The sequence below is a fragment of the Sebastes fasciatus genome, chromosome 7 (genome assembly GCF_043250625.1).
Source record: "Sebastes fasciatus isolate fSebFas1 chromosome 7, fSebFas1.pri, whole genome shotgun sequence".
Classification (NCBI taxonomy): domain Eukaryota; kingdom Metazoa; phylum Chordata; class Actinopteri; order Perciformes; family Sebastidae; genus Sebastes; species Sebastes fasciatus.
In genome coordinates this window covers 15,102,186-15,115,250 of record NC_133801.1, presented here as the reverse complement: position 1 = coordinate 15,115,250, position 13,065 = coordinate 15,102,186, and the positions used below count along the sequence as shown (strand labels likewise).

At 39.4% G+C, this 13,065-nt stretch overlaps 1 protein-coding gene across 1 annotated transcript; it reads right to left on the bottom strand.

Moving 5' to 3' along the window:
* Positions 1 to 54: 54 nt before the first annotated feature.
* nlrc3l (NLR family, CARD domain containing 3-like) lies at positions 55 to 11,966 on the bottom strand. The gene is made up of 12 exons (XM_074641834.1): positions 11,581 to 11,966; positions 9,795 to 10,004; positions 7,947 to 8,039; positions 7,335 to 7,509; positions 6,824 to 6,971; positions 5,650 to 5,742; positions 4,390 to 4,742; positions 4,100 to 4,309; positions 3,672 to 3,847; positions 3,192 to 3,465; positions 2,696 to 2,911; positions 55 to 1,385 (listed from the first exon to the last, which is right to left on the bottom strand). The coding sequence occupies exons 1-12, from the start codon at positions 11,604 to 11,606 to the stop codon at positions 990 to 992; spliced, it is 2,370 nt and encodes a 789-aa protein (XP_074497935.1). The 5' UTR covers positions 11,607 to 11,966; the 3' UTR covers positions 55 to 989.
* Between the last annotated feature and the right edge of the window lie 1,099 nt (positions 11,967 to 13,065).

Sequence of the window (13,065 nt, the reverse complement as noted above, 5' to 3'; positions counted from 1 at the left end):
TATCAATGGTCTGTATTTACCTGAAATTATTCTGATATTCTCAGAGGCATGCATGCACTTAAATATCCCTTTTTTCATGGAAGACAGTTCACAGTGTCATCTTTTTCACCGTGAAAACACAAGTTCATTGCTTTAGTCACTCTTATATCTCAGTCAGGTGGCAACATGAAAACCTGTGATAAACAAATGCACCCCCAAATGTTAAAAGATCCAGTATCACAAAATCTATTTGCATTCTGCATCATGTGCATTCACAGTATGATTTAAAGCCAAAGCTACTTAAAAATGAAGCTAATCATTCAACCCATACCATTACATTTCATCCAGATAGATGCCATTTGTGAACTCTCCTACACCTCTCTACCTATGACAGCCTCTCATTGTTGCACTCAAAATAACTTCCACTACATTGAAATGTGAGCTCTCCTCTTTGTGGCCTTGCAGATCCTCCGACAATCTAAATCATCAGGCACATTTGTTTCATATTTCAACACAGAATGAAGGTTAATATCAATCAACAAAATCAGATTCCTCCAAGTCTCATCGCATCTTCGGCTTAGTTTACATTTCACAAATCTCTTAACAGTTCATTTCTTCTTTTGTCACTCCAATGTATTTGGTTGAGCAGAAAAAAATGACAGCTGGAAGAGGTAAAATCCATTGTAAGAATGTATTACTCAGTGTTAAACATGACAGACATAATGTAGTATTGCATACACTCCACTGTACTATAAAGTATAAAACAACATTTTACTTTGTCTGCTGCAGCAGGAACATTACTGACACACACTCTCTGATTTGCTAATCAAACCAACGCCTATTGTATGAAATTGAATGTTATCAAAGCTAAAATGACACTTGAACAAGTCACTTTGAGTTCTGCTGAGTGTTTTGAGCATCATACTTTTGATCACTCATGAATTCTATGACAAAATATAACAGAGCAGGCTCTACTTCTCTTTTATCCGACACTGATTTTCATGATGCACTCACTCATCTTCCTGGATCATTTCTCTAAGGCACTCCTTTAAGTTTTCCACCCGGTCTCTATTGTTTTCTTGAGCAGTCTGTATCGTGTGCTCCAGCAGCCGCTGCACCTCCTCCAGCCCACCCACCTTTGGCGCGTTGTGGCGGTAGAGACACCCACCCAGCAGAGTGTTGTGGCAGTCCGGGGAAAGCATGCCACACAGAAAGCGCAGGAACATGTCGTAGTGACCCAGCGGGGAGCCGAGGGTTTTCGTCACGGCACACTGGACCAGGCCTGCTGCTGATTTGGTGTGATCCTTGGATGCGAAGAGCTTGGGCTTGTGCAACAACGCGGAGTCCAGAACGTTCTTGGACTCTGTGCGAAACACCGTGAAGACGTACAGAGCGGCCATGAACTCCTGGAGGAGAGAAGACATGCGGTGAATCCTTTGGGGCATCCTGTTGGCCTGGCAGCCTAGTGTCTGCTAAGTGGCTTTTGAGCAGCAGCAGCAGCATGGTTTATCAACTGTTATTAAAGGAGTAAAAATAGTGCCTTTGGCCAGTATCTAGCCAGAGTTTGATTCGCATACAGTTGTACACAGTTGAAACCCAAAACTTAAACCTTTGCAGTCAAAATGTACGACAACATTAGCAACTGAACCAAACATCCTAACCAATTTAACATCATTCAACCGTTTAAAACAAGTTGGGTAGAAAGCAACGTTATGTAATGTCATCCAACCTGCACGTGCTACCATGTGTTCACGGCGCTTCCACGACATAATCGAAAATTCTGAATACTCACCATAATCAAATACTATTTGACTGTAATATGATCCTGAACATAACTTTGCCCTTTCAGATGGCAATGTTATCTGTTTTGGGGAGCTCTGATAGATAGCCTATTAGCTCACTCTAGGGCTGTTACGGTGAAAGAATTTCCCCTGTGGTGATAATGATTGGCTCAACAGCGCCATAAACAGTATTATTGGATTTTTTTTTTGTTTTTTGCAAATTCCTTAATCCTTATCCTGCTTTTAGTGCTTTCTAAGCTTAATTGTTAGGCTATTATTAGGTGTAATAAGGTGTTGCTTTTTAAGTGACAAAGATGACAGTTTTAAAACTATTTAAACACTTGTTTATTGTTAAATGCAGAACACAGAAGGGCGATGAGGCGCAGCGTTTTTTCAGCTGAGACGCTTTGGTTGCGTCTGGTTGCTATGATATGGAATATCTGCGGGAGTAAAAATGTCGGCACAAGGTAGAGCACTTGCTCTGGATGAAGGGAAAGCTGAAGCACGTAGGGAATGAGGAAGAACCCGCGGGTCTATGTGATCTCCATTTTGATCAGACGGCGGGGTAAAAAAGTAATAGTGACAAGTGCAGAGTTTTACCAAAGTTGAACATTTTTCAACCCAAGAAAAAAAACACCAAGCGTTAAGCGCTTAAAAAAACTAAAACATGAACATAGCGGTTGTGGTGCGTTTCTTGCCATCCCCTGCGGTTGGCTTGTCAATAGCGCGGTATTGCAATATTGCGATTATTGTGACAGCCCTAGCTCATTCTCAGCTAAAGGAAAATAGCAGAGTGTTGAAAGAATTTTCCAGGAGAACACAAGATTTTTGATGTGTTTTCAATGACTGGAAAATTGGTCAACTGTTTCCAAGGTTTTCCGGTACGCGTGGGAACCCTGTGAGACGTAGATACTGTGAGGTGGAAAGAGTTTTACCTGAAAGCTGAAGTGTATAAAGCAGAACGTCCTCCTCCCATCTGAGGCTGCAGTGGGGAGCTCAGTGCACAGGCCGGACCACACCGTCACCTCCGTCACCTTCAGACTGTTCTCCTTCACGTCCTCTTCAAAGAACACACTGGTATTCCTCTCCAGCATCTTAAAGGCCATCTTCCCCATCTTTGTGAGCAGGTGCTTGTCGTCATTGGACCATTTCTGAGTGGAAATGGGACATCGAAATGAGACGTTGAAGTTCAGCTGTTAATTCGCTTCTTGACAAATTTAAACTATGGATTAGTAAACATCTTCTCGTAAAAAAAAAAATGAATTACTAAATTTTAAGTGCATTCTAGTACCAAATAAAAAATGACTAATGAAAGGTTGATACAGAAAATGTGTGGCCCCATAGCACTTTAGTGTTTTATTTTCATACTAGTAAAAATAAAAGTGAATGGCGATGACTATGACATAATTTGCACAATAAAAAATACGTTACCAGTTCATTTTCTGACTTTCCATCGTAGAACTGCAGCCTGCGGTTGGTCTGGACAACCATAATGTTGATGTAGAACGGCGTCAGCCTGGGGGGGTGCACCCCGTAGCCCAGATAACGGTAGCAGCGCTCGAACACCGTGGCCACCATCCAGCAAATGAAGGGTTGTCGAGCGAGCCTAACAAGTGATGGTAGGCGCTTAAACTGTGTCACAATATTCGTTGCTAGCTCTGCATCGCAAAAGCGCATGGTCAGGTATTGGTCTTTCATCTCATCACTGGAGAAAAGAGGGACGAAAAAGATCAAACAGGACTGAAACAGAGAAGTTATAAAATTTAACTTATTAAATTCTTCTTTTACTGTTAAATAATCAGAAATATTTACAGGATGACGGCAGCAAATACAATAATAAGACATATACAAAAACATTTAAATTAAGACTGACGCACATGAAACCGAAACACCGTACATCTACTCACACACCTAAAGCCCTGTATTTCTGTGACAACGTCTATGAAGTGAGATGGTATTTGTGAGACAGCCGCCCGTCTCCCCAGGATCCAGACGCGGGCACCGCGAAGCACAGTACCTCGGATGATATTTACAATCAGGACGTCAGGATGGGCTTTGGTGTAGTTGTCATTTATTACTGGAGCATTCTGAAAAGAAAAAAAAGACATATATATCAGTTTCTGTTGATCACTTGTTAGATTAGGAGACCAGTAAGACCAGTAAGTAGCCTTTAAAACATACCTGGATTGATCACCACCATTGCTTATCTTCAAAAATTAGCAATTAATATAGAGATTTTAAACTTTATACTGTTGGTTATCTTTATAATTCAGCTTCTAGATTTTTTTAACAGTCACAAAAGTGAATAGGTCTCAGGTGTATGTGTGCAGATGGGATACCTTCCAGTCCAGAGACGCTTGGTAACAGTCAAATGAGTCCATTATGATGAGAAATTTACAGTCCTCTTCCTCCAGGTATTTCATGCCTTTGCACTCGGGATGATAATATTCTATCACTTGCATGATGGACATCTTCTCTGAAAAAGGAAGTTCTTTGTGTCGCAGGAGCCAGAAGGTTCGGAATGAAAGTTTGATGACAAACTGCAGATCCTGAGCAAACAATGGACAGGAAAAATGGTGTCAGTCACAAGAAATAAGTCAAAAATGTAAAAATAAATGTGTTGATTTACCTTGTTGGCGCGCAGCTCTGCCCAATCCAGGGAGAATTTCCCCACCGAGACAGACATGCCAATCCCTGGAAGCCCAGTGGTCACCACCGTCCTCACCGGCTTGCCATCATCCTTCGATCGTCGGAACAGGTTGTTCACGCCCACGAAGGTGTCGGCGCTGGGGACCCGGAGAGGCGACGGAGGGTGGAGTCGGAACTCATGGGAGGGGTCAACTCCTCCGTAACCACAGGTGGAAATCTGGGGCTCAACGTAGACGTTATCTAGAAGATTCTGCTTTCCGGCTCGAACGACCCCCTCACGGATGATTTGGTGTTGTCTGATCAAATACTGCTTCAGGTGAAAACGGGTCAACGCTGGTGGTGGAGAAAGACAAGGAGGAAAGTAAGAAAACTACATGTGGTTTGGAATCTCGATCTCCCACCAGAAGAACCTGAGACTTTCACGGTACGATAACATCTCAGAAAATATCATGGTTTCATGGTATACGGTATTACATTATTATTTGTATATTATTAGTAGTAGTAGTAGTAGTATCAGTTACAATGACCCTTAAAGGAATCAGAACAGGATTATAATAAAGAGAATCATAAACCTGATAAAAAAAATAGCATGTAACTATAATATGTTATATAACTAAAGCATGTTAGTTTACATGTTAGCAGCACATTAAGTACTAAATGAAAACATAACATCAGCTGCTAGCTTTTAAAATAATGTCCTATGATTATTAACAATTAACATATACAGACTGCACACACACACACACACACACACACACACTTGTGTCCGTTTTTTTCAGTATGATAACCGTCAACTTTCATACCACGGTATGTCTTGATACCGGTATACCGTTACAACCCTAGTTATGGTTTTGCTGCACACATTCTCACCAGAAAAGACATGCCACGATCAACCCTAACCCCTGGATCCTATCCTAAGTTTTTAAATCACATGAGTGACATTTGTATTGTTCCCTTGAAACTTGTATCTACAAGCCTTCAATACTTCATTGGTTACACCCTTCATTAGGGAAAAAAACATCAACATCCTTAACTTTAGACCCGTTACACACCCACATAAATTCATAAAGAAAGCAGTCTATGCTCGGATAAATAACTTTTTGTGAAAATAGTATGCATAGCAAATATAAGTCATGTCAAAAACGCAGCCACAACATTCAGATTTTATTAAAATATGTCAGAACAAACTAATTTCACCAGTATTAGCCCGTGTGTTGGGATAAAACCAGAGTTTACTTGCCTCTCTTGCACTGATTCCCTAGTTGGTCTGCCTCTGGTTTCTTGTTGACATTTTCTAGGGTACTTATTGTGTGCATCAGGGAACGATCCGGGCCTGCAAAACAGAATTTAATAAAACAAATAAAAACAGTGAGCAATCACTGATAGTATATCAGTCCCAGTGTACTCCATAAGGCTGTATCATTATTTTTCTAACAATGCATTTTACTGTTAATGAAGCAATAACTATTCCAGCTGCTAGATTTCAAATTTACAGTTGTCTTACAGCTAAACTACTTTTTTAAACCAGTGGTTCCAAACCTTTTTTCCTTAAGGGACTCCTTTTCTATCATTGAGTAAACTGACGACCCCTGACTAAGTGACATTTTATGGATATTTCATATTATATTCAATGCATAACAATAAATGGTAAATGTTAGCATTCACCCATTCACACACACACATGACCCACCCATTCATACACTGATGGCAGAGGCTGCCATGCAAGGTGCCAACCTGCCCATCAGGATCTAATCTAAATACTCATTCACACACCGATGGCGCAAGTGTCTGTGACCGGAGGAGCCGGGGATTGAACCGCCGACCTTCTGATTGGTGGACTCTACCTCTGAGCCACAGCCGCCCTGTACCCCATAACTATCAGAACAACTGACAAACTGTACAATTAATCCAAATAGTGAACACAATAACTGCAGGGAGTTTATATAAAACTGGCGATTTGGATGAATTTCGAGCAGATTATTTCCTGTGAATATTGCATCTGAGATGAGTTTTCCTGTTATTTTTAGGAACTTTTAATACAATTGTGTCTGTACTATACATTTTTTTTATTTTTAACAATCATACATAAGAAGTTCAAACTTTAAAAATAACAATTTCATTTAGTTTTCTTCACAGAAATGAATGAAATGCTAAGATATGGGCCAACTGTATATTTTTTTAAAAAGTTGTCTTACACACCTTAAAATCAAGAAGGACTCATGACCCCCCGTGCAGCTTTGGCGACCCCTAGTGAGGATCGGGACCCCCAGGTTGGGAACCAGTGTTTTAAATGATCAAGTTCACAAAGTGTTCCCTTCACAGCTGCCATCCCAACAATCAACATTTCTGTCTCTAAATTTTGAGCTCTATTTTTAACCATTACCACTGAATGTACTATAGCTGTGTTTTATTACCAAGTATCTCCAGGGTCCTGTCCACAAAATCGAGAAGGTCTCCCTCCATCACTTGCTGCAGGGTTATCGCTGGTTCCCACTGGTAATACCACATCTTAAATTTTAATAGCTCTTCCTTGGTGAGGCCTGTCACAGCACTCTGGATACTCTGCAGACAGAGAGAAAGGTATAAAAACACAAGTTAACATGTTGTCCCACAGTAATTATGTAGGGTCATATTAAGGAGATGCAACAATTACATTATCATGTGTTAACAAACTTGAAAAAATTTGCAAAATGATAATTATTTGTATAACTTTTAAATAGTTTTTTTTATAATGTAATAAATGGGAATGGTGAAGTGTATTTTTTAGACCTCAATAGGCAAATGCACTATTATTTGTATGTATCACAATCAAACAAACAACACAGTTAAAATACATCATCAGGTCAAACAAAGTCCTGAGAACAAAACAACTTCTGTTAAGAAAGGAAAATATTAGGCACTGCAGAACAACTGTGATGCACCGACCTTGAATATGTGGGGCAGGTCCTGCTCTGGGTGGAGTCTGCCTGGCTGGCTGTACTCATCACTCTGCCCGTCGTCATCTGGTTCAACAGGCTCAGGGGGTTCTGGGGAATCAGCCACCAGAAGTTCATCTGCATCCTCCTCAGCGTGTTCTGAAAAATCCCCCAGATTAGAAGACCTAAGAGATAACAGGAAGAAAGGTAAGAAAGAGCACCAAGGATCACTATGTTGTTTTGTCGCATTTTGACTCAAGTCAAACAAAAACTGCGCCTATCATATTGGCTAAAATATAAGACACCCCTCTTTTGAAACACCCATTTCTGGAGAGAGACTTTTTAAAGATATTTAACACTTGTGTGTATACATAAACAACATATCTTAAATGTTTTCACATGTAAAAAAGTTAGAAAAACACAATCATTTTAAATAAACAAATTGAGTAAAGTGGTGAATTTGGAAGCAATTGATAGATTTCCACTGATTATTATCAGATATATTAACAACATATGTTATAAATATAATTGTGACATTAACGTGCATCAACAAAAAGCTATAATTGCTTTGCTTCACATTGTCCAGATTTATGACAGAGTATTGTGTGTGCTTGTCCCCCACCTGGTGTCAATGACAAGAGCTCCCGGTTGTCTAGTCTGCTGCGTGGTCATGGTGTAGAGGGTCTCTGGAGAGTCTGAGCGAATCATCTGCAACCTGGCAAAAGATTAGGGACAACATCCACTTGGTAAGAGAAAGTTAACCTCATATTAGCAATTTTTAAGTCACTGAAAGCAAAATCTCCCTTCAAAATATAACGCAGTGGACTCAGATGTTTGGAGCAACAAAGAGCCAAACCTCTGCTTTTACCCGCAAAAAAATTAATGTACAATATTGGCATTTACAAGTTGATCCTCCTCTCAACATATAGGCTGAGGTTCAAAAACATCAGCACTGTTCATGAAGCTGCCTGATGTGACACTATACTTCTCAGCAGGGACACCCGACAAACCCTGATATCCTTGATTATGAACTGACTTCGCATTTTCATTAGACTGTGGTGCTCTGTGCACAAACACACACCCCTGGCAGCTATGCAACTCTACTGGATCAGTGCATATGGGATGTGTGTATAGTTGTTTAAACTTAGGTATAATTTTGGGTGTTAATATTTCACTGTTCAGTAAAAGCAGTAGGTAATCTTGTAACTTTGAATATGAAAGAAACCCCAGGTATCATGTCTCAGCTGTTCAGAAAGACTGATCTTTTACTTTACCTATCTCAAGCAATGTTTAAGTCTCTTCAAACTGACTTGCATATTATACTAAAATCTACTGAAATCAGGGGCAGCAGAGAAGGTAGGAAGTCAAACTTTGTGAAAAGGTTGTAACTGCCACCTTCAACATACCCAGGGTATCTTCTCGTTATCTGGCTTCACTAACCCTAACAAACGAGATCACGCTAAGCGGTCCTACGACGGTTATCAACTCGGTAAATCAACCCAGGGTTTCTCCATCTGGCTGTGAGCGCGTTCACATGTAGCATCTGACCATTCACAGACATGGAGACGTGCAGACAGACAGGCAGAGTGGCACATTTTACAGAGGAAGAGCAAACTATATTAGGCAAATACGAAGAAGTTAAACACATAATCCAGACTAAAATTAACACAGTTGTAGCTGCCAAATGCAGGAAGGACAACTGGTAAAAGAAAAAACTCCCGATGTGTGAATGTGAAAAATTAACAGACTTATTAATTTAACGGAATACTCAAATGTCAGATATAGTCATCCAGATATAAATAGCTTTCAGGAGTGTTATGGATTAATGGATTACACATTTTTACACGCTGTGGCTAAAATGTGGCGTGTGACTATTTCAAGCTTCTTTCAGCTGCGCCCCCCCCCCCTCTCAGGAGGTGTGAAACGGACTCAAGAGAAACTAATACAAATAAATATAAAAACATAATTCAAAGCGGTAAACACCCACAGCATAAATCAAGCTGTCCTTCCTGCATTTGTCAGTTTAATCTGTGTTGTTTTTAGCCTGGATTATGACTTAAACTTCTTCATATGTGTGTAATATTATCATACAATCACCGCACAGAGCTCTGATTGGTCAGTAGGCGGTGCTTTTATACGAGTTGATCTCTTATCTGGAACATAACCTGCTCTGGAGCAGGTTAGCTGTTCAGCATAAGTTACCATGGCGATCTACCCCGGTAAGAAGTGATCCACCCTTGTAGGACGGAAAACCCTGAAGTTACCTCGCTAACGCCAAATCCTGCTTCGTAGTACAGGCCTCTGGTGTGACTTAATCCAAACTTCTGCTTGCTGTTCTAAGGAACTTCTAACAAGCCCGACACCAGCTCAGGTGCAGGCAGATTTGTGAAACCTTATGCCATCTGCGGTGAAATGGCCAAAACACAGAAACATTTGGATAATGCTTAAATATCAAACCAAGACAAAGTACCCTGTCCCATCATGAGTAGTCGGTTCACGTAGTACCACAGGAAACGGGGGAGGGAAAGCATTGGCATCCTCTTCTTCATTTCCCTCCTCCTCCTCCTCCTCCATCACGTCACTCTTCATTGAACCATAGCTGGAGGATGGCCTCTTCCACTTCATCTTCTCCTCTTCCTCCTCCTCCTCATCTTCCTCTTCATTCTCCTGCCTTAAGATGCTGAGGGGACAAAAAGAGGATGTAAGTATGCAAGTGGGTGTGACACTGTTAAATTAATTAAATTAGTTTAATAGGTAAGAAAACAGATGGACAATATCACAAGTCAGGTAGATAATCAAAGACTGACTGATACTGTAGTTTGATTTGGCGCATAAGTGACAGTTGAACTAACTCGTACGTGGGTGTGATGTAGGAGTATTAATACTTTGAATATACCTGCATAAGTAGTTAATAGCTAGCTACTATAGCTGATATAATACTTTTATACTTTTTTATTGTGTTATAAAGTGATTACAAAACAAGTGAAGACATGTGCAAGGACATATATAAAAAAGACCAAAATCTATTATACAGAGAAAGACAGATAAAGTACAAAAACAAAACAAAACAAAACAAAAACAACACAAGGGGATAAAGGCAGGTTGAAGAATGTGTGTCTGTGTGTGTTTGTGTGTGGATAATGGGTGTGTGTTTGGCATTGAATGAGGCTAGATCAGGGGTCAGCAACCTGAGGCTCTGGAGCCACATGTGGATCTTTAAAAATGGAAATGAATAATTTTTTTGTTTACATTTTCACTTTTATTTATCATTGTTCTAGGTCTATGGTACGACGGTACGACGGAGTATTAGGGCCACAGCGAGGAAAAAAAATAAATCTGAGATTAAGAGAATAAAATCATAATATTACGAGAATAAAGTCATAGGTTTATAAGAAAAAAAGTCGTAATATTATGAAAATAAAGTCATAATATTATAAAGTAGTAATTTTATGTGTTATTTTCTTTTTTTTTCGTAAAGTTATGACTTTATTCTCGTTATATTACGACTTCTTTTCCCGTAAAGTTATGACTTTATTCTCCTAATATTACGACTTCTTTTCTCGTAAAGTTATGACTTTATTCTCCTAATATTACGACTTCTTTTCTCGTAAGGTTATGACTTTATTCTCCCAATATTACGACTTCTTTTCTCGTAAAGTTATGACTTTAATCTCGTAATGTTACTACTTTTTTCTCGTAATATGAGTTTTTTCTCGTAATATTATGACTTTATTCTGGAAATCTCAGATGTTTTTTCCCTCAATGTGACCCTAATACTCGTTCATACATTGTCTCTTTGGCCCTCACTGCATTAGACTTATATACTATATACTTAGACAATAAACTGTGTTACCTTCATCACAATGCTCAAATGTTTTGCGGCTCCACACAGTTTTTTATTTATTTATTATTTTTTTGCCTAAAATGTCTCTTTTGATAGTAAAGGTTGCTGATCCCTAATCTAGATGTTCATATATGACATATATCTACTCTTAAACACATATACTGTACACACACACACACATACAGATATCCTTCCTTTTATGTGTAAGAGCATAGTGGGAACAAAATACAAAACAAAAAGAAAATAAATGAGTGAAAGCTGATATAATACAAAGCTGGGTAAATGAACAAACAAAATGACCATGTAGCTCATGTGATTAAACGACAACCAACGTCAGCAGAGTAACTTTACTGGTGTCAAATGTCTTCTTAAAGAGACAGAGATTAAAGATAGCAGGAGCGACAACACCCACCTTTCAACTTCAGTGTCCGAGTCCATGTTTCTAGGTAGAAACTGACGCAGCTGTAGTGTATTGAACTGTAAATTAAATCCTAATTATCGCAGTAACTTACATCTAAAAACATGAACCCACCCTGCTAGTATCGTTAGTGTGAGATAAGAGGCGCTCGCTCTCCGCACTTACTAACATCGATACTTTAGCTAGTTAGGTAACATAGTGTTTACCAAAACAAAGACGCGTTAAAAGTGAACATTTCCCAGCAAATAATCGATAGAAACAAAAAGAAACTATAAACTAAAAAGGTCTTATCGCCGGTCTTCCATTTGACAGTTATTTCCTCTTCGTGTTGTCGGCTCTAGTTTCGGTTTGTCATCGGTTCACTTCCGTCAACGGCACAAAACAGCAACGTCTTCCGGATCACTTCAGAATAAAAGCTCAAGCTCGTTAATATAAACATCCTTAAAACAGTCAGCACAAGATTGCACAAATTATGTATCAAAAATACTCACTCTGACGCATTAATCTAATTCATACATGCGTATGAAACACTACATGTAATCATAATCAAATATACTGTATGTTGGAAACGTTTGTCAACTGCAAAAGTCCTTGTTGATTGTTAATGTTTCAACTTCAAGTTTCAAGTTTAGTTTATTGATCACATACACATTGACATGGCAGTGAGATTCTTTGTTCCTGTTTGTTACTCTTTCATCCCTGTATAATAGACAATCGATCAATCAATCAATTGAATAACAATAATGAATTAAAATATGATCATCATTATAAACATTATAAATATAGCAGCAACAATAGCAAATTGTTCAAGAAAAATATGAGGTAGGGAATACATACACAATTGTAAAATAAATATAAGAGAATATACACCCACCAGGACACACGCGCGTGCACGCATGTATGCACGCGCACACACACTCTCCCAATACAGACATACTTATGGAGCGCTTCACATTAAATTCATAGAATTAAAAACCTTGTAAGTGTGTGGTGCAATAACGTCAGTGTAACCAAGGGTGAGGAGGTGGGTATGAATGGATGAATGGATAGAGACAGGGCTCTAGTGGGTGTAGTGGGTCAGGGTCAGTTGTGAGTCTCAGCTCAGCATCCGGATGGCCTGGGGATAGAAGCTGTTTCTGAGGCGGTCGGTTTTAGCTCTGATGCTGATGTTGCCAGGCTTCCTCTTGGACTGCTTCCTGATGAAGAGGCCGTGGCTCGGGTGGCTGGGATTGGCAATGATCTTGTTTGCCTAATGCACAAACTAAATACTCAATTTGGCCTGTACTTTATACGCATTTTATAAAAAAAAAAAAAACTTTAGGCCGTCAAAGTCAGCCAAATTGTACAGCGGTGACACATGATTACTTCACTTCAATATCCCCCTTTAACTTCAATGCACACATCAGATATCAAATGTCTTACACACTAATGTCACCATTGCACAACATTTAAAGTTGCATCATACTGGCCTACCTTGAG